The sequence below is a fragment of the Protopterus annectens genome, chromosome 16.part0, assembly GCF_019279795.1.
Source record: "Protopterus annectens isolate FY-2018-M chromosome 16.part0, PAN1.0, whole genome shotgun sequence".
Lineage (NCBI taxonomy): Eukaryota > Metazoa > Chordata > Ceratodontiformes > Protopteridae > Protopterus > Protopterus annectens.
In genome coordinates this window covers 252,953,153-252,980,378 of record NC_056750.1, presented here as the reverse complement: position 1 = coordinate 252,980,378, position 27,226 = coordinate 252,953,153, and the positions used below count along the sequence as shown (strand labels likewise).

General features: G+C 43.4%; 1 protein-coding gene across 3 annotated transcripts in view; it reads right to left on the bottom strand.

Moving 5' to 3' along the window:
- TINF2 (TERF1 interacting nuclear factor 2) overlaps positions 1 to 27,226 on the bottom strand; it is a 767,662-nt gene that overhangs the window by 494,926 nt on the left and 245,510 nt on the right. For 2 of the 3 annotated variants that reach the window (XM_044058402.1, XM_044058403.1), the window contains exon 5: positions 17,552 to 17,662. The exons of the other annotated variant lie outside the window; for it this stretch is intronic. In XM_044058402.1, the coding sequence (XP_043914337.1) occupies positions 17,552 to 17,662 (111 nt within the window). The remainder of the gene's footprint in view (positions 1 to 17,551; positions 17,663 to 27,226) is intronic. 3 annotated transcript variants of the gene reach the window in all.

Genomic DNA, 27,226 nt, shown 5'->3' with positions numbered 1-27,226 from the left:
TGCTCAAGGAGAGTGGTATAAAGTCAGTGGTTAGGGCGACAAACCCAGAGCTTTCTTACCTCACAGTAAGGAAGGCTAGAGCCCTACACACCAAGTATATGCAAGAAAAAAAGGAAGGAAAAACATCCACGCCCTGGCATAAAAATATAATAAAATAAGGGAGGGTGCTCCTACTGCAACATTAGTCTGTTACAGTAAGTCTTACACAGCTGTGTTATATTCACCATTAAATCACTGATAAGTTTAAGCTTTAACAATTGGCTTAAACTCTGGTGTCATTCAAAGGGGATCCAATGTCTGTCTGCCTGGGATGACATGCTGGACAAGCCACGCTGCTTCGCAAGGGACGGCTTGCACCTGTCACCCCTGGGATTCCGGATATTGGTAAAGGCTCTTGCCACCCCCATAGTGCCTTTTTTAGGCAAGGCTCAAATTCTAAACCTACCACCCTAGAACACAAAAAAGGAAAAAACTAAGGGTAATGCTGCTCAATGCCAGAAGTCTAAATCTCAAAATGCACGCACTCGAGGCCCTTCTCAGTATGGAGAACATCGATGTCTGTGCAGTGACAGAAACCTGGTTCAAGGCTCCCGAGAGCACCCCAGCACTATCAGGTTTTACCTCTTATGCGTTCCGGCCCCAAAATCCGGACAATACCAAGAAAGGAGGGGGGGTATCCATATTCATCAAGGACACCCACACCTCAAGACTGGTGGCAACGCACGATGCATCGGAGACCATCCAGGTGCAATTAACCATAGGCAAGACTGCTCTGCAAATTGCAGCATGTTACAGGCCACCCTCACAAACTCAGGAACCTCACATGGCCTTCCTGAAAACACTAGAGGGATAAATGTATCACCAAACACCATCATACTAGGTGACTTCAATTACCCTAATATAGACTGGGAACACTACTCAAGCCCAAACACCCTAGCCCAAAAGTTCCTGGAATTCATAAACTCAAATGCCATGGAACAACTAGTCACCATCCCCACAAGAGGGGAAAACATACTTGATCTCATCATCACGAACATGGGAGCACAATGTTCAACACCGGAAGTATACCCCTCACTGGTGAGATCAGATCACAAACTAATCTCGCTGGAGGTCCTCATCCCACCCCCACCTGAAATAAAAAAGACCACAGTAAAGAACTTCTCGAAAGCAGACTTCACACTTCTAAAGACTAAAGACTAGTGTGGTCTCCTTTAAGGCCCCCGAGCCGGCGGAAAACAGTACTCAAGCCGCTGAATCACTTACAAATGCCTTCTACCAGCACCTGCAGGACTGCATGGATAAGGCAATCCCAAGCAAAACAAAGACTCTTTGTACCAAAGGCAAGCGTCCAGTCTGGTGGACCCCAGCCATAAACAAACTCTACAACAAAAGGAGGAAGCTACTACAAGATAGAGCAAAATCCTTAAAAGGTAAGACACCCTTGATCACTATAAGTAAAAAACGGTGTCTTAATCACTATAAGTAAAAAACTAAGAGCTCTCATAAAATCATCCAAAGCAAATTTTGAGAGAAAAATAGCTAAAGACTCAAAAGACAATCATAAGGCCTTCTTTAGCTATGTTAGAAACCTGGGAGGAAACTCCCAGATATGTTCAGAACTAGTTCAAAATGATGTGAAGATTACTGATCCTACAGACATTGCCAACATACTGGCTGACAGGTTCAGTGCAAACTTCTCCCCCAAAGGAGAGATATCTATACAAAGCGATTGCAGCCCCGGAAACATCTCGAACGCCCAAGTGAGAACTGCTCTCTCCAAAGCAAAAACACAGCATCCATGGGACCTGATGGTGTCCCCGGCTGTGTGCTCCACGAACTCAACGAGGAATTAAATCCACAGCTAGGACAGCTGTTTAATCATAGTCTTACCTCTGGATACGCACTCCAGGAGTGGCGCACTGCAACTGTGGTCCCACTTCACAAAGGCGGTGCCTCCACCGACCCTGGAAATTACCGCCCATTAGCTTGACAAGCCTTATCTGCAAAGCCATGGAGAGGATCATAATGGACCTCATAAATAAAGACATAGGGAATTTGCAGACTTTGGATCCATCCCAGTTTGGCTTTGTCAAAGGCAGATCATGCCTTCTAAATTTGGTTGACTTTTTCGAAACAGTCACCAAAGCCATTGATGAGGGAAAGGCAGTCCATACAGCCTACCTCAATCTGGCGAAGGCCTTCGATACAATACCCCACTCGGGTATCATTGAAAAACTCATCAGCTTAAATGTTAACCCATACATCATAAGATGGGTTGCAAACTGGCTGAGTGACAGAACCCACAGGGTCAGAGTTGCTGGCGCCATGTCAGACTCAAAGCCGGTCACAAGTGGTGTACCACAGGGCTCAGTCCTGGGCCCACTCTTGTTTGGCATCTACTTTTCCGAAGTACAAGCAAACACAGGAGGGTTATGGCTGACAAAGTTTGCAGATGACTGCAAACTGGGCGCCATAGTAGAAAACACATCTGACACAGATATCCTTCAGAAGGGTCTCACAGAAACGGATAACTGGTGCCAGAGCCACGGCCTAAAGTTAAATGCCAAAAAATGCATAGTCATACCCTTTGGGAAAAACAAGGTTACCCCTAGCTACCAAATAGGTGGCAATCCACTGAGCACAGAAGAAGTTATCAGGGACCTGGGGACCCAGGTTGATAGTAGTCTGTCATTCGACACCCATGTAGCTAAAGTAGTTAGGAAGACCTTCTACATTGCCCACCTTATCATGAAGGGATTCTCATCTAGATCAAGGGAGGTCATAGTCTCCCTATACTCATCACTCAGACCAATGATGGAGTACAATGCCCCATTCGGAATGTATCTGACCCGACACTTGCAGCAGCTGGAGAGGCCACAAAAGTTCCTCACCAAAAGGATAAAGGGTCTCAAACATCTGTCCTATGCTGCCCGACTGAAAGAACTCCAGCTCTATTCAGTCGCCACCGCTTGCTCAGAGGTGACCTTTGCCTAACATACAAGGCCATGTCAAACCCAGATTTGATGAATATGCTTCACCTCAAAAAATCTAGATCCGTCAGAGCCACAAGGGCGGGAGACTTAAACCTCGACACGGCTATTAATAGGACGTGCTGGAGGGATAGATTCATCACCCAAAGACTCCCTATGCTGTGGAATAAAATCCCGGTATATGTGAGGCAGAGCACCTCGCTGGCCTTGTTCAAGAGAAATCTTGACCAATGGATGGGAGATCGCAGATATACCCCAGGGATTACCTCAGTGTCACTGCTCGACAGAGGCACAGCAAAATAATGGGTATAGTTCCCCATACTAAAGGGGTGGCGTAAGACACAAAACTATGGGCTAGGCTTGTAAATGCCCTCGGGCAGATAGCCTAGTATGAACCTATGAACCTATAAAGTCTCAACCATATGGACAGAATACAAAAGCTTACAAAGAAAGGGAGGAGGAGCTTGTAGAGAACAGTTTTAGCAAAGCCTTCTCTGGGCCTAGAGAGATTTCCAATTTGCAGTGCTTGGAAAGTGTGTGTACAGATAACCAAGTTGCTACCTATATTTCTAAAGTAGACTCCTTTCCAAAAAGCCACAGAAGAAGCAAAACCCTGGAAGAGTGGGGTCTTGACCTTGCCTGGAAGTACCTTGTTACTTTGAGAGCAACAAAAAGCAATAGCATGGGACATCCATTTAGACAATTCCTGTTTTGACAGTGATAATTTCCTAAGAAAGCAAGAAAAAGGACAATCAGAATTCAATAAGACACTTGCTCCGTCAATGTAGTGTCTGTCTGCATCTCCACAGATAATTCAGTGTAAAAATCTCTCTCCCCTCTTATTTGGCTCTAGATAGAGAGCACAGACATGCACAGCCTGGCTCAAGGTAAACTCTGAAACCACTTTAGGCATAAAGGGTTTGTTTTCAAAGTTCCTCTGTCCTTGCAAAGGATTAAATAAGGCTTAATCACCAAGAGCTTGCAACTAACATGCTTTTCTTGCAGATATCAGAGCAATGTAATTTTGAAAGAGAACTTCAAATTGGCCTCATGAGTAGGTTCAAAGGGAAAAGTGCAAGTTTCTCTTTTACAATCCTAAGACGACCAATCGTCTTTTTGGTGGATGGACATTTAAAACCCCTTTCAAGAAATGTTTCACTTGAGGCAGGGCAAACAGGAGGATCCAGGGACATATGAGCAGAGAGGTGAACCTTGACAAAAGAGTAAGACAGGCTGGAGGATAACTTGCACAAATACTGCAGAACCACAGGAGTCTTGGCCTTAAAAGGGTCCTGGTTCTTGCTCTAGCACAAACTAGAAAATATTTTCCACAGAGTCAGATGATTTTCTAGAACCTGCTGCTAAGAAATCAAGTGCCTAAAAGGTAGTATTCTGTCACTCTGGCAGTGAGTTTAAGACAATGATGATGGCTGGGGTGTTGACTTGTACTGCCTGAGGAAGTCCAGTCAGAAAGGAAGCTTTGTAGCAATTGCCCTTGGCCATTTTCAGGGAGATCCACCACTGACTGGTTCAAAAGGGGGTTACCACAATTATTCTGGAAGAGTATTTCTGAATCTTTAGAAGAGACTGGGTAATCAGAAAAAATGATGGAAAGGCACAGAGAAGAATTCTTGTCCATGGGAAAGAAAAGCCATCAGTCTTCCACACTTTTGTACAAGGAACCTTGCAATAGAATTGCTTTACCCTTCTTTGAATTGGGTCAAACAGAACTATTTGAGTTCATCACTTTAGGATCGTTTCTTGGAAGACCCCACCTGGTTCAACTTCCATTTGTGGGTGGGGGTGCATGTGGAGGGGGTCAGTCCCAGTCCTCCTCCATTCGGTCTGCAACAATCTGTTCTGACAGAATACAAGTAGTCTGCAGGAACAGACTGTGCTGAGATGCTAGTTCCCAGGCTGACATAGCTAGTCTGCAAGGAGGGGGAGGATCTGCACCCCCCCCCATTTATCACATGTGGTGATCACTGCGGGTACTATTAAAGGGCACAGAACCCACAAATGATTTAGAGATTTGAATGCAATTATAACTAGCATTTCTTTGACATAGGTGTTTCAGTCTGTCCTGCTTGTTCCACAGACCCCAAACTTTCACTCCCTTGAAAACAGGTACCAAAGCAAATTTTGGGGCATATGTAAGAGGAGGGGCTGAAAGAGAAGGGGAGACCTGGGTTGAGGGATAACTTGTCTACCCACTAGAGTAACTCCATTTGTACATCCCAATACTGGAATCTGAAATTAGAGGCAGATGTTAAGCATTGGATCCAAACTGATTTGAGTAACTGAATTTTTCTCATGTGAAGTCTGGAGAAAGGAATTATTTGGATGATACAGGCCATGAAACCCAGAATCTTGAGATATTCCTGGTAGATGTCAGAAACTGGTTGGAGAACATCAGAAATTCTTTGTAAAAATTTACTTTGGCCTGAGGAAGAAAGCCCACAAGTCATGTATCCAGGATATATGCCAAAAACACTATACTGTGAGAAGAAATGAGATGTTTACCTGAAATCTCGGATTAAGACAAAGGTTATTTAATCAAGAAATTCTTAATTTGTACAAGAATCGGCAAAACTAAAGCGGAAGTCTAAATATATAACAATGTGAACCCTACATTTTGCAATGGGCTATTACAGGAGACAAGCATTTTGTAAGCCCTCTTGGAGTTGTAGACAAGCCAAAGGGTAAATCAGGAAATTGAAAATATGGAGACAATGTTTGAAATCTAAGTACTGGAATTTGATAAGCATCTTTTAAACCCAGAACTACCCGAGAGATGGAATAAAAGGCAACAGACTGCAGGAAAAGCATTTTGAATTTTTGGGATTTTGATGTAAAGGTTTAGAAAAGAAAGCTCTAGGACAAGTCTCCAATTTCCCCTCTTTTGGCACCAGAAATATTTCTGACTAGAACACTTTTCCTATTTGATTGGGAGGGGGGCATTATGAAATTTTTACCTGTCCCTTGCAGTTTCCTATTAAAGAATCCTGAAATTGAAAAACTTTTTATTGAGTCTTGGCATAGGGGTGTTGAAAAACATCGGTAACTCCCTGAATTAGCTTTCCCCTTTCATCAGATCTGTTTAGAAGTTCAGTAGAGAAATGATCACATACCTATTTATCTGGGGGCACTTCATCTCAACTTTGACATCCTCTGGAAATTGATGGGAAAGTAGCCAGTGAAATCTTCTGACTACTGATATTGTAGTAGCTGCTCTAGAAACTGCATCAGCAAGGTTATAAGAACATTTTCAAGAGTGTTTGGTTACCTGAGGCACAGAGGATGCTAATGAATTCAAGGATGTTATAGCCTCTGAGGAAGGTAGATCAGCAGTTAACTTTCTCATATCGAAATAAGATGGCAGAAACTTGGACAAGTGAGCCATCTCGAAAGGCTACGGTGGAAGAATAATTCTTACCAAATCCATACAATGCTTTTACATTGTCGGAAGAAACTGGGTTAGATGCCAAAAGAGTGAATGCTCATATTAAACCTTATTTAATGCAGTAATTAAGAGTGCACACTCGTATGGGTGAATGTTGCTCTTAATGGTTTTGTTAGTCTTGTGAGAAATCACACTGCAGTAGGGTTAGAGAATTTGCCCTTACCCTGCTGTTGTGTGATATTGCAGTTGGTATACAGAACTAGCAGGGGGTGTGGGGGACTGCAAGGGGGCTTTCCCCTTTCAAAAATTACTTTTGATAATTTTAGGGTCGCTCTAAAATAAATGCTTACTTTTCCAAGTGTTCCAACATTTCATGAGAACCACCAAAAGGCATTGGTCGACAAATCACTGCAGGGTCTGAAATGGGAGGAACCTTAAACAATTTATCAAACTTCCTGGGGGGAGGGGGGTGGAGTTGACTGCCAGGTAAACTGTCAAAGCATCCTCTAATGCTGGTAAAACAGGAGGAATGGCTGCAAGCTAAATAATCCACCTGCAACAAAACAAATATCTTTTCTGTGACGTTTGCACCCACTGAAATAACGTCTTCATTCATGCAAAAGTATCAGAATAAAAAAATAAATCGGGGAAGTGAATCTGCAGAAAAACATCTCAAAAATCAGATTTCTCCTGTGGCATAGGAAAGTACAGTTGTGTACACTTACCATAAATGTAGATGGTAGAGTGTATTCACTGTTGCAGTCATTACATTTGGGTAATCTGCTGGCAGGTTGCCCTCAGTCAGCCTGATTAACAAAGTCTTGGGTCCTGAGTCAGTTGCTGTCCCTTCTTCCATGACGTCAGGGGTATAAAACATGCAGCAGACGCCACTACATCAGTTTTTCTTGCCCCAGATGTCAGCTGCCCCCCCAAATGGGGAGCAATAATATATATAGAGAATAAAAAACACAAAACATACCTCCAAACAAAAGCAAATACACCAAAAAGACTTTTAAAGATAGTAACAGAAATGAGAGGTATAGTTGGAGAAAAAAACAGGGGGCTGGAGGGAGGGTAACCAGGACTGCAACAGTGAATACACTCGAACATCTACATTTATGGTAAGTGTACACAACTGTACTATGTTCTTATGTTTCACTGTTGGTCATTACATTTGGGTAGAATACCAAAGCTATGGTTGGGAGGATGGATTTATACAGTATTAGGAACAGCTACAAGGCCTTGCAGGACAGCAGTGGCAAAGCTTGCTCTGGATTTGGAGAAGAGAGGTAAATGGTAATGTTTGGTGAACATATGAACTGAGCTCCAGGTAGCAGCTTCTAGAATGTATCTGGTAGGAACCCCTCTGAGAAAAGCTGCAGAAGTAGATGCAGCCCTGGTGGAATGCGATCTGACCCCCTTGGGGACAGGTTTACCATATTGCATATAGCAGAAACGAATACAATGGCTTATCCATTTGGAAATAGTCTTTCCCTCTGCCCCTGCAGCAAATGCCACCAGTAATTGTTCAGATATTCTTAGAGATTTTGTCCTGTTAAGTAGAATCTTAGTTGTCTGTGCACATCCAATGAATGCAGAATCCGCTCACCCTTGTTCTGTGGATTTGGGAAGAAAGTTGGCAGATGAATGGTCTGATTAAGGGCCACACTAGACACCACTTTAGGCATAAAGGATGGATTGGTCCTGAGAGCCACCCTATCAGGGTAAAAAAATAATGAAAGGCTCCACTGCCATAAGAGCATGTAGTTCTGAAATCCTTCTAGCTGAAGTGACTGCTAAAAGAAAAGCAGTCTTCCAAGAGAGAAATTTTAGGTCTGCAGTAGCAGCTGGCTCGAAAGAAGAGTGAGTTTTTCCAAAACATAATTGAGGTCCCATGCAGGAGTTGGTGCTCTCCTGGAAGGTCTTACATTTTTGGCCCCTCTGAGGTACTGCTTTAGCAGAGGATGAGAAAAGAGGGGAGGCTCTGTGTTGTAATGAGTAGAAATGGCAGAGGTATGTATCTTTATGGAAGAAAAAGATAGGCCCTTGTGAAGCATCTCAGTCGAGTATTGCAAAATATGAGAAATATTGGGCATTGCTGTGCTTATTCCTTGTGCTTGGTTCCAGGCACAGAATCTTTTCCATTTGTCAGCATAAGATTTTCTAGTACAAGGCCTTCTAGCCTCCAGAATGACATCCATCACAGGTTTGCTGAGAAATGTAACTGGTGAAATTAGTTGATTAGTCATGCTGCAAGACTCAGAGTTTGGAGCTGAGCGTGCAGAATTTCATAGTTCTGCTGAGACAGTAGGTAAGGTGTCGCAGGTACCATAGAGGAAGGTATGACATATTGCATAGGAGCAGGTACCAGTGTTGGCGTGGCCAGTCTGAAGCAATCAGAATCATTTTTGTTTTTTCCTGTCGACTTTTAGTAAGACCTTGGAGAGCAGAGGCAGCGGGGTAAAGACATAGACTGATGGGTCTTTCCGCTGAAGGCTAGAGCATCTACTTTCCAAGCTTTTTTGTGATGAATCCTTATGCAAAATTGTCCAACTGATAGTTTTGGGGTGAGACAAAAAGATCCATGTCTGGGCTCCCCCATCTGCGTGTCAACATGCTGAAGATTTGTGGATCCAGTTTCCATTCGTGTGGGTCCATATGATTTCTGCTTAGTTCGCCTGCCAGAGTATTTTGCTTTCCTGGCAGGAATTGAGCTTATATACATCTACAAGTCAAGGCTGTGTTCCACAATGCCATGGCTAGTCTGCAAAAGGGGTAGGAATGGGTACCCCCCCCCCCACTTGTTTATGTACCACATGACTGTGGAGTTGTCTATCAGTAGTTGTCCTGGATGAAGATAGTCCTTGAAGGCTGTCAGAGCATTCTGTACAGCTAGCATCTCTTTCTGATTGATATGTAGGTGCATTTGATTTGGGCTCCATTAGCCCTGAATGCATCTCCCTGCCAGATGCGCCCCCCCAAGCATAATCTGATGCGTCTGTAGTCAGGGTTTGGGCGGCAGGGGGGGGGTGAATGACGGTCCCTTGCTTTGGTGGCAGGCCTCTGCCCACCATAGAACTCTAGCTGCAGGCAAGGAATGATAGGAATCATTGTTTCCAGGCTGTGACAATGTTGACTCCATAAGCTTTTTAGGTACCACTGAAGTTTCCTCATATGCAGTCTTGCATATGGAATTAGAAGAATGCAGGAGGCCATGAACACCAAGGCTTGCAGAATGTGTCTTGCAGACAGCTGCTTTTTGTGGCCACCTGTTTGAAGTCAGTCATCAATTGAATCAGTTTTTCTGGTATAAGGTAAGTCATCTGGGCAGTTGTATTCAAGCTTGCACCCAGGAATGTAATTATTTCAGTGGGTACCAGTTGTGATTTTTCATTTATGGTGTACCCTAGACAAGTTAGAAGCCTTTTTACAAACGCCAGATATTTTAGATGAGAGTGTCCTTGTTTTCTGCCTGAATTAGACAATCGTCCAGGTATTGATAAATTTGAATATTTCTTTGCCTGCACAATGCAAGCCAAAGGGCAGTGCAGAGAACTGGTAATACAAATAGCCTGCCATGAAGTGGAGGTATCTTCTGCAAGATTCCCTGATTGAAGTCTAGAGAGTTACCAACCAGGCATCCTTGCCTAGCATAGGTAGTAACTGTTGGAAAGTCAGCATCTTGAATTTTGGAATGTCCAGAAATGTATTTAGAATGAGTAAGTCCAGAATTGGACGCCATGATTTGTCTTTTCTGGGTACCAGGAAAAGTCTTGGATAAAAACCTTATTGTTTTTCTTTTTCCGGTACTGGCTGAATAGCCCCCATAGTCATGAGGGACACAACTTGTTTCTGGGCCAATGCCCACTGATATGGAGGCAGATCTGGCCATCGGTTTGGGATTGGCAACGTGTGGAAGTGACATCTGTATCCCTGGGATACTATATTTAAACCCCATTTGTCCTGGGTAATCAGTTGCCAGTATTGTGCATGAAGTGCCAGTTTTCCCCCCAAAGGGGCGGCCAAAAGATAAGTGCTTGGTGACTGCAGTGGAAAGTCATTGAGACCATTTACTGTAGGAAGGTGCCTTGTTACTTCCAGATTTGGAGGTGGAGGCATCCCATTGCTTAGTTCTACAAGTTCCTTGCGACTGATACCTGGAGCCTTTGGAATGTCTGGGTTTGACCTGAGCGGCTCTAGTGGGAACTGGAAAGGACCAGTTCTTAGTAGGCCACTGCCTACTGAACCTGGGTGGCTGCACTTGTAGGAACACAGTTTGCATAGATTTAGCTTTATCTTCCATCTTTTCCAAAACTTCTTCAGCCTTATTACCAAATAGTGTCCTGTTGTAAAGGAGCATCCAACAATTTTGCTTTAACATGGTCAGGCAGATTTTGCTCCTTGAGCCAAACATGCCTTCTTATTACAGATCCAGTAACAGCAGCCCTGCAAGAGGCCTCTAAGGAATCAAAACCACATTGCAAAGAAGCTTTCCCAACTTGTTCAGCTGAATGCAATAAATCCTGCAACTCTATTTTCCACACAGTCTGAAATCATCATTTTCTGCTTAAGCAAGCCCACGACATGCTGTTGATATTTAAGCATATGAAATTGACAGTTTAAAGCCCTGATTGCCAAGGTTGCAGTCGTGTAAACCTTCTTACCCCATCTATCCAGTGCCCTGGAATCTCTATCAGAAGGGGTAGGATTTTTAGCAGTAGAAGCCTTAACGCCCTTGGGACCCTGAGAAATGGTTACATGGGTCAGCAGTAGGGTTTTTAAATAGGAATTTGTGAGAGCCAGGTACCCTGTAATATCTGTCTGGCTTACTAGGAGCCGGAGGCAGGGAATCAGGAGTCATACTGGACTCTGAGAAAACATAAACAACAATGTCTAGAACAGGAGGTATAGCCAAAGGCCTATGCTGAGGAAGAAGGAAATCCCCAAGACTCTTTAGATTCTGAGAAATCCTGACTCTCCCAATGAAAGTGTTCCCTTAAGGTATGCAAAGTTTCTCCAAAAGAAAAATCCTCAGGAGAAGCAGAAGAGATGGAATCTTCTGCAGAGTCCTCATAAGTGGGAATAGATAATTCCTGATCAGAAGAGGAATTAGAAGAAATAGAAACCTGACCTGAAGATTTATAGTCAGTGCTTTGCCTAGGCATCTTAGCAGGTGGGGGATGGGTACCCCTGATCAAGGTAATTAAATCCTCAGCCATTTTGATCATTTATTTCTTAGGCATTGGGGCCTATACACGTGGCCCAAGCATCGTTTTTTTAGACATAGAAGTAGTTTTTGGCCTTAGTTTAGAAGACTGTGTCTGTTTAATACAGACATCTTTAGGCCTGAAAACACCCTCAGAAGCCGGTGCCTGCTCAGCGGCTCCAGACCCATCTAAGGTAGAGACATCCGCGGGTTCAATACTTAATGCATCTTGCAGCACACTGGACTCTGAATGGGTCTCAGTAGAGGCCTGCGAACCAAAAGTAGCATGTATCAGGGGCTGTGAAAGTGCCTCACTGAGTACCGGCGAACCGGTAGTCATCGGTTTTGGACCTCGACGGTCTCTCTCTTTTTTTTTTTTTTAGGTATTCCAGTAGTCTAATTGCTAACTGACGACATTTCTGGATAGTGAAACCTTGAGCCAAAATATTTAGAAGTAAAAATATACAGATGTTTAATAGTGCGTTGATTAAATTTAGCACAAAACCGACAGCAAGGCACGTTGCTGTCAGGGCCTAGGCAAGGAATACAGTACAAATGAAAATCCTTATGGAGGTATTTGCTTCCCACAAGTAATACAATTAACTTTTACTGACATCGGTAAGGAGCAAGAAAAAGTTTCCCTAACAGGGTACTTCGCTTTTAGTTGAAGACTTCGGTTCTGAAACTGGAAAACAAAAATTTCAGGAGTCGGCCGACCGGCACTTGCGAACTGCTTCGGCTTCAGGCACCACCCGGCAATAAAGATTGATGCAATGCCATCAGCTGCATGTTTTATACCCCTGATGACCTGACATCATGGAAGAGAGGACAGCAACCGACGCAGGACCCTGTTAATCAGGCCGACTGAGGGCAATCTGCCAGCAGATTACCCAAATATAATGACCGCAACAGTGAAACAAGAACATCTTGAGAAACAATCTAAACCTAATTTCTGTCCCTCAGAGCATCAGAATCAGAGAAAGGAAAATCTTTTAAAATATTGGAAATATTCAGAATGCAAAGGCTGAAAAGTTTAAAATAAACCCATAGCAAAACCTATGCAATCTTTCCAGCCCATCCTATGTGAAAAATAAAAATGCCCGATCCCCCCCCCCCCCTAAGAATGCCTCTAAGACAAATCCCTTTTCCCAAGCACCTCGTGGTTGCTTTGCTGTAGATCTGCTCCATCCTCAGACATTAACAAGTGTACATTTATGGCAAAGGAGAGCCACAACTGAACAGTCACAGAGGGCAAGTCTCACCATCTTTAGCAGCTTCCTGAGGAGCAACCACAGCAAAGGGATCAACAGTAAACTATGAGCAGACTGAGGTGCCCGAAATGGCCACAGCAGAGTTACTTAGCAGTGGCTGAGGCAAAAAGGAGACTGTAGACCCTCATACAATTTTCTTTTTGCAGACCAGGGAGGGAAGAACCAAAGAGCCCAAAGCCTGGTCCTGGTCTCTGCAAAAAAATAAAAATAAAAAAAGTTTCACTATCCTCTTTTTGAGGCAACTGGTGATTTAAAAAACAAAGTTAAGGTAAATTTTGTAATAACCCCTAAAACCACTAGTCCTAACTACACTTTTTGTTTAGACGCACACAAATATATAGATCAAAATTTTTCTCAAAAAAAATTAAATTTTGAAAGGCATTTCCCCCAGAGGGAATCCAGACTAAAGTAATTTCTAATGTAAAGCTGCAGTGAAACACTAAAAATACCACACCTAGCTCTTACAATACTTTGACAGAAAAGTACTTTTCTTTACAAAAAGAAGAATTGGTAAAATGGGAAGGTATTCTACAATGGAGTACTTACCTGCCTACCCTTGGAAAAATGTTAGCCAACCACTCAAAGCCTGCAAGGAAGAATTAACTTAACAGCGTGAAAATTCTGAAAGTCTGGATCCCTAATCAGGCTTTATACTCATCTTCTCAAGCTGTTCTGCTGTTAGGGCACATGGAGTATGCCCTTAAGCTTTGGAAGCTTGCCAGTTGTCATGTACAGGCAGTATATAACACATACAGCTTTGGCTACTGCAACAGTGATCTAATGACCATCAAGGGATACCTCTGCTCACAATGGACCCTGGTTTCTCAGCTTGAGAGAAAATTAAAAATGTTTATATTTTGCCCAATGAGGCTTCTTTGCATTACTTTTTTCTTTTCTTTCATAAGAGAGCATATTCTTAGCAAAGGGTACCATGCAGGAATGACCATCACATCTTTCAAGCCTCCTGCCAGTGTACCAGAGAAGTCAGATGGATCAGACTACCGGAACTGCGAGTCAGCAAGTCTAACATCTATGGCAGTGAATCAGTAATCACACCAGCTACACCTCTACAAGAGAGGCAAGTACTGCCTGGACCAATATGGCAGAGCATTATTAGGTTCATCCCAGGTATCTCCACCTGGATATTACGCAGGGCAGAGAAAATCATACTCGCCTTCCAGCTTCCAGTGAACAGAACATTCTTACAGTAGGTGGAAAGCTGGCAGTTTGCCATGGAGGCAAACAGATCTACACCTGGAATTCCTCCACCACCAAATAGTCAAGAATTCAAATTCCTCTCTATCCTCAGTTTATGATTTCTCGAAGACTGTTCTGCCTGAGTGGATTACAGTGCTGTTGGGCTGTCTAGGGAGATATGTACTGCTCAAGATTCACAGCTGTCCAGGCTTGCACAGCTAGGTTTACAATCTGGAGGTGGGGAGAGGAGGTACTAAACTGAAATCACGTGCCCAATGTGTTTTGAAGTCCCTTGCCAACATTAACATCTTTCTAGTCTGCAGAAGAAAGGTCTCCAGAAACATGACTCTTGGCAGACACTGCCTTTTACTGTATTTAGGATAGCCCCAGAAACAACTTGGTTGCGTCTTGCGGAAAAGCTTGAGTTGCGGAGATTGAGAGAAAACCCTACTGTCTGGACAGTCTCCTGTGATCTCCAGCTTCACTCTAAGCTCACATTCCATTAGGGCCTGAAGGAGACAGACATGCAGAGACACATGCCCCCTTATCCTCAGGTAGGTTTTTTGAATATGCAGAGTACTGTAAAGACCCCAAAGATAAAATGAAAATTTGAATTACCAATCACTCTCAACCAGAGGTACTTTTGGTGGTCTTTTCATATCAATGTCGCTAGGAAGACTTTGCTGAAGACAGGGGGAAGGAAGGACTATAAGATAAGCTTTTTTAAATTTATGAAAGATAAAATAATAGAAACAGGCCGACTCCTGGCAGACCCACAATCAGTCTCCAAAGGCCATCTTTTCTGAAAGCCACAGATGCACATGATAGAAGCCCAACCCATATTCGCTTGACACCACTTTGATTACTCATGCCTTAACTGTTCTGTCAAGGAGGGGTGGTGACAGTTCTATCCTCTCTTCTGAAATGGGAAGCATCACTTTGAAGGGCAGGATGCATCTGAACTCTACTTTCAATCATCGCAAAATTGCACTGCTCACCCAGCTGTTTGATGCAATGCTTGGAAACAATCTCAGAAATGGATTTGTCTCCTACCAATCCAGGCAAGCTGGAACAGAGAGGAACAGTTGCTGAGCCAGGATTGTTCAACAAAAGGATTCTACAGGCTGCTGCTTGCAGTTTTACTAGTCTTGCACTACTTATACAGATTTTTTTTTCTCAAAAGCTTTCTTTCTTTTGGCCTGCTAGCCTCTCGTTTGATGTCTGTTATAAAGGCCAGATTTGGAAGATTTTATATTTCAGTACAGGTGATGAAAAAGTTAATTTAGTTTCCGCCACTTAATCATTTTCTTCTCACTTCATAAAGGTCCAATACCGGACTCCTTGTTCAGGTGAGCACTGAACAATATTTTCTGTTTACGGATGATTTTCAGCCAAGAGTGTTGCCTAATCAGTCCCCACAGTGACTGCTCTGGGTGCTGAAACACACTCAATGTGTTTCTGACTTTGATCACCTGGGCAAGCCCGATATTGTCTCTTCAGGGTTTCATCTCACACCCTCTCACTTGCATACTCTAAAGACTTCACCTTTGTACACGTTCATGTGCATCTGGCAGTTAATAGTCCTGAAGGTCAAAGTGGCCGATGTACTAAATTTCTTCAGAAATCTGTCCAGAACTCTCTAACCTATCACTAGGATAATTGATCAGAGGGTCCACAACTGGGTTCTTATAGAAACCAGAAAGTCTGACACTGTAGATTCAGTCTGGTCTCTTGAGGCTAGTGATTCGTAGTCCAATTTTGACAAAAGCCACCAGGAAGTCATCCTCAAAAGCATCAAACACAGAAGGGAGCACTGTGGCTTTAGGTTCCTTTAAGTCCATAAGATGAATCTTCTTTATATCCAACGACTTTATGGTTTCAAATTTGGACTTAACGGAACAAACTCAAAGTGTTCCCTTCTGTCTTCTGGCAATGACAGACAAAATAACATAAGAGCCCCTATTTTTTTTTGGGGGGGGGTCATTGGGTACAATATGCAAAATCTTTTTCTACCGAGGAAGAACTCGAGTCCTTGGCAAACTTATCCCCCCTTTTTCTTTTATCTAGAATGTTTGGCAGCTAAAGGTGGTACACGTCCCTGCACAAGGCTGCCTGCCATTGAGCAAAAACCTTTTATTTTCTTACAATCCTGTGAAGTCATACATGACTTTGCTGATGATTCCTGGTAGTATGCTTCTGTAGCCAGTGTACAGTGTTCAAGTATCCATGGCTCTGGGAAGAGAGACCAGGAGGGGGTGGGGGGTGGGCAGACAGCTCCCCAGTCTAGGCTTTTCTTACGCAATCTGCCATGCTCTGCTTGGTTTGCTGGTCTCCATTGTGATGGCCCTAAGAAAGGGGAGTCTGCATTCCTTTTTCTTGACTGCACCTTTCACTCTGGATACAAGTTACTGTTCGTAAGAATGCAGCTTCAAAAATACTAGCCTCATGACACACTTGACCTGGGATAATGTACTAAGCTGTTGCCTCTACAACTGTCTCTAGAGAGGTTGGTCAGAAAATGTCAGAAGAAACAGGCACCACCACCAGGGACTGGGTGATCATCTCAATGGCTGAGGCATCCACAGACCTATGGGCCAGGAGGACAGCTTCTTGTTCTTTGGCATCTCTTGCGTGCAACCTCCTTAAGGCTGCATATTTTTCTATGCATCTACTTTGCTGGGAATGCACTTGCCTGCAGGCTGTGACAAACACTAAGAAGACTGCATAACTGCTTTCAATTTATTTTTGCAACAACCAAACTGGGAGTATGATCTTTCTGCTTTCTCCAGGTTCCCCTAGTATACAACACAAATTTGGCAATAAACCAAAAGGTACTTCACAGAAAAAAATGGCACAATTTGAATCTATGTATACGCTGATGCCAGAGTTAGAGGCCCTTTCAGGCCTAACTAAGGAATTTGAGAAACAGTAAGTTTTCATTTACATTTCACCAGCAAAAAACACAAAAAAAAATCTACGGGGCAGTTGTCTTAAGAGAAATCTCAGGAAGGGTGCTCTATGGTCATCAATAGACCAAGCAGCTGCAAACTTTCTCTTGTCAGAAGTATGCCTATGGTAAAAAAAGAACCAAATATGGCACAGGTGTTTTTTTTTCTAATCAGAAATGCAAGCCTGCGTCCACGTATATCCATACAATCACAAAGCTGTAAGAGTCCAGTCAGATAGACAGACATTACCTGCGGCTACTTTGTGCATGTCAGGAATTCTACAGCAACAGTGATCCATATAAAGAATACAAGTCTTCAGCAAGGTTTTTTCTTCCACATATTCCCCTAACAAATTTCCCTACAGACCAGCTGCATGCTGCTGAAATGCAACACATTTATCAAGCTGCTTGGCATCGGAGCAAAGTAACTTACAAGCTACACCAACAGATCTACTGCCTGCTCATAGCCAACTTTCATGGACCATAGACAGGTACCTACCTAGATTACTTCCAAAGTAAAAGGAGTCTCAGTTTTACCTCAGAAACTGGCAGTTTTGGCAAAGTGCTGTCCAGTCGAACTATGTATTCCCAAAGCAATTTCTGTAATGCTGCCAAAAAGGTTTCACCATATTCTTCATCCATCTCCTCCTGCCAACAAAAAGATGGTTTACAAATTTAAGCATTACACTAACCAATCGTTCAAATAAGCAATCCACAGGAAAGCATACTCCCCTTCCACCTAAAGTACAGTAACAAGATTACAAATGTCAGTGCTGCAAGCCTAGACTGGTTTAATAAAGTGACACGGCACCACTGAAATGCCAAGCATGTTCAACCACTAGACTGTTCGCTACAGACAACTTAGGACCACAAAATAACTGTCTGTCAAACAGCTGATGTATGTGAAGAGCTTGCAAAAATAGATGATCAACTTACAAAGCCATGTCTGACCCAGCTCGGTTAGAAATGCTACATCTAAAGAAATCCCAATCCCTCCACGCTACACACTCCAGAGACCTCAACCTCATTACCACAATCAACAGAACATGCTAGAGGGACAGGTTCATAACCCAGAGACTGCCCATGCTATGGAATAGACTTCCTATACATGTCAAACAGAGCACTTCACTGGCCCTCTTCAAGAGGGATCTTGAGTGGATGGGAAATAGAAAATTCACCCCGGGGATCATTCCAGTGGCTCTACTCGACATAGGCACTGGAAACTAGTGTCGGGTGGCACGATGCCAGGGTAATCCTATGGGCTAGGCTTGTAAAGGCTCCTGTGCCATTAGCCTAGTAAACACCCACGACCTAAAAAAGGATGATCTTATACAGTTAAATGCAGTCATCTGTAAAATAATTACACAGTTTGCAACTCGCTGGATTGTTTAAGATCCTAGTACAACTTCTTTCGTCTTTTCCCGGTTAGGGGTCACCACAGCGGATCACCTGTCCACTCATGATTGGCAGTGGAGTTTTACGGTGTCGAGTTGCCAGCCCGGCACCCAACCTTTCACAGAAGGCACACACACTCACACCTAGGGCCAATTTAGAGTGTCCAATCCACCTTCTGCATGTCTTTGGGATGTGGGAGGAAACCGGAGCATCCGGAGGAAACCCACGCGACCACAGGGAGGACATACAGACTCCGCACAGAAGGCACCCCAGCCAAGAACTGAACCGGAGAACCTCTTGCTGTGAGGCGGTAACGCTACCTGCTGCACCACCGTGGCCATCCTAAGATCCTTGTACAACTAATAGACAAAAATTAGTCAACCAGTACAAAGAAACTGCAACTAAAAGCTCCCATATCAATTAACTTCGAAGACGACAGTCTGCAAAAGGTTAATAAGTAGGTACAGACACTGATTGGGTTCCCTCTCTTGTGCCCTTTTAATAATCAAGAGTCTAAACAACTGCAGGAAACACAGCCTTAGACCAAACCAAATACTCACCCCTTATGACAACACTGCATGCCTCCTGAAAGACTGAAATTCCAGGTTCCCACTCACACAGATGGTAAAAGGCTGATAAGGGTGTAATACTACACAGTTGAAGGTTTACTTACAAGTCAATCCAGCGAATGATTTAAGAAAGACTAGTAGCCAAAGAAAACCACAACCAAAGCCGCTAACAGGGGCGAAGAAAATCTCCAAACCTCCTTTAGATAAGGTTACAAAGACAGCATGCTCAAATACCACCAAAAACATTTAGTGTGTGATTTAACACTTGTTCCTGAATTGGAACCTCTCAGAGTCTGCCCTCCTACAACACTTCCTTAAAAAAGTATTTTCTTAAACCATACATGTTTCGATTATGTAAAAACATTCATGTTTAAATGGATGTTTAAAGTACTTAAACCATTTACTGTAAAATTTTATGTTAAAGGTATCAAAGTAAAAATTATACTTTAAATCATAATCTCAATGTAAATTCCTAAAGACATTGTCATTTTACACACAGAGTATATTGAGCTCATATCATTTATGGATTAGTTGCATTCAACTGCAGCTGTCATTTAAGCTCCTTAATTTGTATGTTTTCCCAACCACCACCTTACGATGACTGATGCATTATTTCTTTGTAACCTTATCTAAAGGAGGCTTTGAGATACTTTGTGCTCCTCTTAGTGGCTTTGGTGGTGGTTTTCTTTGATCACTTACAAGACATCTTACTGGACACTGCAGAAGCAGTACACATACAAAAGATGGAGTCACATGTCTGCTATACCTCACCAATATGGGTACCATGCAACAGTTATAACCACCAAAAGATGGGGTCAGAGAGAAAGAAAGAGAGAGGGAGAGGGAGAGGGGAGAGGGGAGAAGTCTGTTACACCTCAACCACATGGGTACCAAGCAACAGTTGCAACCATCAAAAGAGGAGGTCTGAGAAAGAGAGAGATGTCTGTTATACCTCACCAACATGGGTACTATGCAACACTTTGGTAGAATTACAAATGTGATGGCTGGAACCTAAACAAGATTCCCTGAAGACATCTCAGGTTAACTAGACGGGTATTAGCTTTCCTCCATGGTTTTTAACGCATTTGTGATGTACCCGTGCTGACTTTCTCATTTCAGTTTGACTTAGTTTGTAGTTTACATTGCTCATTTTTGCTACCACCTCATTAGGGTCATGTCATCTTGCCAAGAACTTATTTTCAGAGGGAAAATAATTCTTACAACTAACACTTTCATCATACACTATTTGCTGCATCTCTTGTGCCTCCTGTATTTGTTCTGTAACTACTGGTGTAACATTTAACATGTTGTACAAGACTGAAGTGTTTCACACAAGTGGGATAATTCCTGTCAACAAAGTATTGCTAGCTATGACCATTAAGCTTCAAGGATGCCTACTATATGGTAAAATAAAATGGGTAAAACCTTTGGAAGCCTGGGGTAGGTTTTATACCAAAAAGGCGGCAGGAAAGCAACTGATTGCAGTTCATCCCTTCTTTTTCAAATTTAAAAAAAATTTAGAGTTTTATTAAAGCATTTAACCAATTCATCAGTTTAGGGTGGCACTTTGAAGCTCTTAACTGTTGTACTTTAAAACAATGAAAGTTGGTGCGTTAACCTACACAAAACGGGGTTCCACAGACTGTACGAGTATTCCTTTGCAAATCTTACCCTGAACAAAAGTAATACAAGCCCTTATCAGTATACTTCTCAACGAGCACCCATTGAAAATAGGTACAAAGGCCCTTGAAAAGTAAGTACATGCAGCCAAAAATAAAGACATCTAATTGGCATAAAACAGCTCACAACTCTTCCCACTTCTAGTAATGTAAAATACTACCCAGAAATGCATTAAAAAAGTGCAAGCAAATTATTAAAGAGTGTAAAATCTGTAGACTTTAATGAACTATATTAGAAAATTCTACCAGAAGCAGTCAATTATTTTCATTCCGAAAAAGGGAAGATGTCTACCCCCACACTCTAAATTACTGGTGATGTTAGTATGTTGGTCATGTAGTGTGGTTTGCTGTGTACTGAACAGCTTCAAAAATCTCTGTGATGAGGCAAATTCAGAAGACTGGGTGAAGGGGTAAACCAAGCCTGAAAATAGGGGCATACCTGCAAAAGCAGGTACATCATATGCAGTGGTAAATCAGACCTAAAAATAGGGACAGTTCAAATGTCTGCTTACTGGCTTAGTCTCATTTTTCAAGGGTAATGTTTCAGGAAATGTACTGGCATAATCAATAAATGATTATTAGTGGCATAGTCCATAAGCACTAGACTGTACTAGCAGCTATTATAAATTGTTACCAGAGGACCTAAAAGGTCCATGGTGATGCACCTGAATGCAGCTTTAATCACAGGCATAAGTTTCAATGGACTTGTGAATCCAGGACGTGGTGCTGTCTTGATATTTTGGCAAGCTTCACAGAAGCTATCATTTCATTACATGAAGCAAACATAATCTAGTTAAAATCCTAGCTTTTGTTTTGTCAGTCTAAGTTTTCTTCCAATATGGCTAAATAACATTTTCCTCTCATTTGTCGTAAAAGGTTCTGGACCCAACAGTTGGTGCAGTATTTGTTCTCACCCTGTACAGTAAATTATTTCTCAACTCACTTCTATTCTAGTTAGGTTTTCTGTGGCTCCATTTAATCTACAACTCCCCACTGCGTTTTACTAACATTTCCTTTGCTTACCTGCAAATCTGACAAGTCGGAAGCACTTTAGTAGTACTGGCATAAAAAGAATAGTTTCGTAAAAATCTTACTACAACCATAAATATCCTTCTCTTCCATGTTGCAGTATTCATACTGTGGGATCCTCCACCTCAGGCAACCCGAACGTCTGCTCAGACTCATTAGCTTTCAGTCTGGTTGCTGCAAGTGTGTGGGACGTCACATGTAGGATCATAAACCAGGGGCCTTAAATGTGACGGCACGCACAGACCTCAGAACTGCCCAGTTGGACAGTAGCTTAGGAGAAGCCAAAATACGTCTTTCAGATAGGTGAAATGCCAGACTGACCCAGAATGGACCTAGTGCAGGCAAGGGCTCATTGGAATCTTAGTTCTGCAACTATTTAAGAAGGGGGTCAGGAGGGAGGGAAGGAATACTGCAACATGGAAGAGAAGGACATCTATGGTTATGGTAAGATTTTACACAACTATTCTATGACCTTCTATTCTCATGTTGTAGTATTCATACTGTGGGAGAGTACCACAGCTCAGGAAGGAGGAAGGGTGGGGAAGAGGTAGCAGATTACAGAAATCCTTGCAGGATTGCCCTAGCAAAACCTGCTCTGGTTCTAGAGATATAGCCCAGTTTGCAATGTTTGGTGAAAGTATGCACAGTGGACCAAGTGGCTGCTTAAAGGATGGTAGCTATGAACAAGCCTTTGTGGAAGGCTTTGGAAGAAGCACTGCTCTAGTGGAGTGAGCCCCGATCCCCTTATTCAAGGCCTTTCCATGGTATAAGTAGCAGAAATAAATGGCATTTTGGATCCAACAGGAAATAGTCTGTTTGGAGACGGCCTTGCCCAGGGCTATGGGATGGAAGGAAACAGAGTTGGTTTGATTTTCCGATGGCTTTGGTTTTGTCCAGATAAAATCTTAACTGCCTGTGAACGTCCAGGGAGTGGAGTATTCTGGCATTCTGAGGAGAGGAGAAAAAGGTAGACAAGTGAATGGATTGATTTAGTGAAAGTTCACTGACCACTTTGGGCATGGAAGAATTGGTGCACAGGGTCACCCTGTCTTTACAGAAGATAGTGTAAGGGGGACATGCCATGAGTGCCTGAAGCTCTGACACACTTCTTGCAGAAGTGATGGCTACCAGCAAGACTGTTTGGCATGTGCACATCTGCAGTGATGCAGAAGTGACTGGCACAAATGGAGGTAGTGCGAGTTCCCCAGGATATAGTTCAGGTCCCAAGGTGGTAGAGCAGGCTTTCTGGGAGATCTTAAGTGTAAGACACATTTTAAGATCAATTTTACAGCCAACCTGGAGAGTAAAGGAGGTTCCAGGGGTGGGCAGGCAGAAGAGTATGAAAGGTCCGCTTTAATCAATTCACACACAAAAGCCAAGACTAAAGGGACATCCGCCAGAAGTAGGTCCTTGTGTCTTTGGAGACACCATATGGAGAATCTCTGCCATTTAGAAATGTAGGATCTCCTTGTATTTTGTTTCCTGGCCTCCTGCAGGAGAGATAGTACGTGTTCTATGTAGCGATGTCTGAAGGGTACTAGAAGTTTATCACCCAAAGAGTCAAGATCAGCATCTCTAGAGGTGGATGGATGAGAGTTCCCTTCTGTTGTGAGTAGGTCCACCTTGTGAGGCAACTTGTGGTGATTGCCCTTGGCAAGTGACTGTAGAAGGGGGAACCAATGCTGCCTTGGCCAGTAGGGAGTCACAAACAAGATTTTTGGCATCTCTCCTGACATTCAGGACAACTTTCTGAAGGAGAGGCATACAGAAGAAACCGTCCCTTTCATGAAATGGTGAATGCGTCCACTCTCCAAGCTAGTGGGGAGTGGAGTTTGGTACAGAATTTTTTTTAGTTGTCTGTTCGGGGGGGGTGGGGGGGGGGGCAAGGATCTACTTGCGGGGTTACCATATCGGTGGACAAGGTCCTGAAAAACTTCCCTGTATAACATCCACTCGTGATATAGGGAGAATGACCTGCTTAGAACATCTGCCTGTCGTTTGCCCTGGGAAGGGATGTAGGATGCTTGTAGGGATAGGCTCTATGAGGCTAAATCCCAAATTTACATTGCCAGACTACACATTAGGTAGGACCTGCCCCCCCCCCCCGGTCTGTTGATGTACCACATGACAGTGGTGTTGTCTGTGAAGATTAGTAGCAGGCCTGGCTGAACAAAGGGGAGAAAGGACTTTAGGGCTAACAGAACCGCTGTTATTTCCCTAACACTGATGTGCTTTTTTTTTTTTTTTTTTTTTGGAGGGATGCCTGCCAAGGTGCTTGTACCTAGAGTCCCTTCATAGTAGCCCCCCATCCCAGATCCAAAGCATCTGTGTGCATGTGTTGAGCTGGCGTGGGTGTGTGCAAAGGAAGACCTGGATTCCTTTGAATTTGTTGTATCCATCACCTTAGTTTTAATTGCAGAAAATGAAGAAATTTAGGAGTTTAAAAGATGGCTGTGCTGGGACCATACATTCTTTAAATACCACATGATGTTTCCTCATGTGCATCCTGGCTAGGGGAAGCATGGGGGGATGGTGGCTGCTGTAAGACCCAATAGGCGCAAGAACAGTCTTGCTGACAACTGGCCCGAGTGGAGAAGGTCCCTGGAAATGATTTGTCAGGGAGAGGACTTTTCTTGGGATAAAAATGCATTCATTAGGTCTGTCCGGATCCTGCACCAAGACCTTGTCTTGTTTTGGGGGTAGGGATGATTTGGGAAGGTTCAGAGCGAAACCTAGCCCCTGAAGCAGAGGCATCAAGAACTGGAGATGCTTTTTGAGGATCTCTCTTCCGGTTCTGCTACAATGAGTACAGTATATCGTCCAGGTATGGACAGATCTGTATGCCCTTGGTCCTGCAGAATGCTATGGCAGGAGCTAGGCATTTTGTGAAGACTTGGTTCAGTGGACAAACCAAAGTGCAAGGCAGTAAACTGAAAATGAGAGCAAGGATCACAAACCATTTCCTGTGGTTTAGGTGTATGGGGATGTGGAGGTAAGCCTCCTTCCTGTCCAACATGGCCATGAAAGCTTGTGGTGGCAGTAGTGGAAGCAGGGTCTGTATAGACAGCATTCTTAAAGAGGGGACTTCTAGATAAAGATTTAGGATGGATAAGTCCAGGACTGGTCTCAATGGTCCATCCTTTTTTGGAAATAGAAAACTTTTTCCTTGTACTAATGGGACGGATTCTACTATACCTTGAGCCCGTAGGTTCTGAATAATGTGCGGAAGTAGGTGGAGTTGATTTTTGGGTGGGAAAGGAATGTCCTGAGGGTTGGGTTTTTCCTACCATAATGAGAAATATCCTTTTTCCACTACTACCAGCACCCAGTTATCTGAGGTGATTTTTTTCCAGAGGGGTAGACAGTGAGCGAGACTGGAAGACGGGGGATGTGAGACAAGGCAGTCACATATTGTTGCCATTATTTCTGTCCTGAAAGGACGGTCTTTGGGCCAACTGAGAAGAGAAAGTCCTTAAGGGAGGTTTGTCTCCTAGTCCTTCTCCGATGCCTACTAGAGGAAGGGGGCACCGCAGAAACAGCCCTTCTGACATAGGATATCTTAAGTTGGAGAGTTTCTGTAGAACTTTGGTATGGGCGAGATCAGCAGATGTTTAATGTCCTGCAGCTCTTTGCCTTTCTCCTGCAGATTTCGTTCCAAATAGGAAGTTAGTCAAGAGAGGCATCCAGGATTTTTTACTTAAAGTCCTCTGGCAAAGATTGGAGTCTGAGCCTGGAGTATGTACACATAACAGATGCAGTTACAGCTTATCTAGCAGAGGCTTCTGCTGCATCATAACTGCATCTTACAGAAAGCCTGACCACCTCGGATGTCATGGATAGCTTAGATGCTACTTCAGTTTTGTTAAGGGAATCAGGCAGGGAGCTAAGAAGCATACTAGCTACCATAATAACTGAAGTTTTCTGTCAAGTATGTATAAAGTACAGTTTTGTACCTACCATAAATGTAGATGTTCGAGTGTATACCCTGCTGCAGTCATCACACTTGGGTTATCCTGTCATCAGGCGATCCCGCAGTATGCCTGAATTCCAAAGTCTTGGTCCAGCGTCGGTTGTTTTCGCTTCTTCCCTGACGTCAGTGCGCCAGGGGTATATAAGAGGCAGCAGACGCCATTTTCTTCAGTTTTTCTTGCCCCAGATGTCAGGTGCCCCCCAAAAAGGTAGTCAGTAGATAGTACCAATAAGAGTTTAGTACAAACAAAACATCCCTCCAGCTATAAGCAAATACACCACAAAGGTTGTATCAGATTTTAAGGTATTGAAAGGTTTTAGTTAGGTCAGAGGGGAAGGAGTGAGGGTAACCTGGACTGCAGCAGGGTATACACTCTAATATCTACATTTATGGTAGGTACAAAACTGTACTATGTTCATCGTGTTACCCTGCTGCAGTCATCACACTTGGGTAGAATCCCAAAGCTAAGGATGGGAGGTGGAGTCAAAGAGGGTTAATGGAGGCTAGAAAGCCCTGCAAAACTGCAGTGGCGAAGCCAGCTCTAGTCTTAGAGTAAAGTGGTAAGTGATCGTGTTTGGTGAAGGTGTGTACTGAACTCTAAGTTGCAGCTTCCAAAATATCCTTGGTTGGCGCCCCCCCCGAGGAAGGCTGTAGATGTAGCTGCCGCCCTGGTAGAGTGGGGCCTTATGCTAGCAGGAACTGGTTTTCCATGGTGGGTGTAGCAAAAATGTATGCAATGTCCTATCCATTTGGAAATGGTCTGTTTTGAGATAGCCTTTCCTTGTGATGCTGTATCATAGGATACAAAAAGCCAGTCAGATTTTCTGAAAACCTTAGTTTTATCCAAGTAGTAACATAGCTGCCTGTGAATGTCCAAGGAATGCAGGAGTCTTTCTCCTTTGTTCTGTGGATTTGGAAAGAAAGTGGGTAAATGGATGGTTTGATTTAGGGCCACACTGGATACCACCTTAGGCATAAAGGAGGGGTTAGTTCATAGAGAAATTCTGTCTTGATGAAAAATGAGGAAAGGCTCTACTGCCATTAGTGCCTGAAGCTCTGAGACTCTTTTGGCTGAAGTAATTGCTAGCAGCATGGCAGTCTTCCATGATGTAAACTAAGTCAGCTGAGAAAGCTGGCTCAAAAGGAGGTAGTGTAAGTTTTTCCAGAACAAAACTGAGGTCCCAAGTTGGTGTTGGTGCTCTCCTGGGAGGCCCAATGTTTTTGGCCCCTCTGAGAAACTGCCTTAGAAGTGGATGTGAAAATAAGGGAGGATCCGTATTGTAGTGAGCTGAAATAGCCGAGACGTGGATCTTAATAGATGAAAAAAAAAAAGCCCTGTGTGTAAAATCTCAGTTAAATATTGTAGAATCTGAGGTATGTCTGGCTGAAGGGTATTTTGGCCTTTAGCTTGGTTCCAGGCGCAAAACCTTTTCCATTTGTCTGAGTAGGCTTTCCTGGTGCTGGGCCTCCTGGCCTCTAGAATAACATCCATAACAGCTTGTGAAAGAGGAGCTGGCTGGTTGCTTAGGTGATTTGCCATGCAGCCAAATTTAAGGTTTTGGGCTGGCTG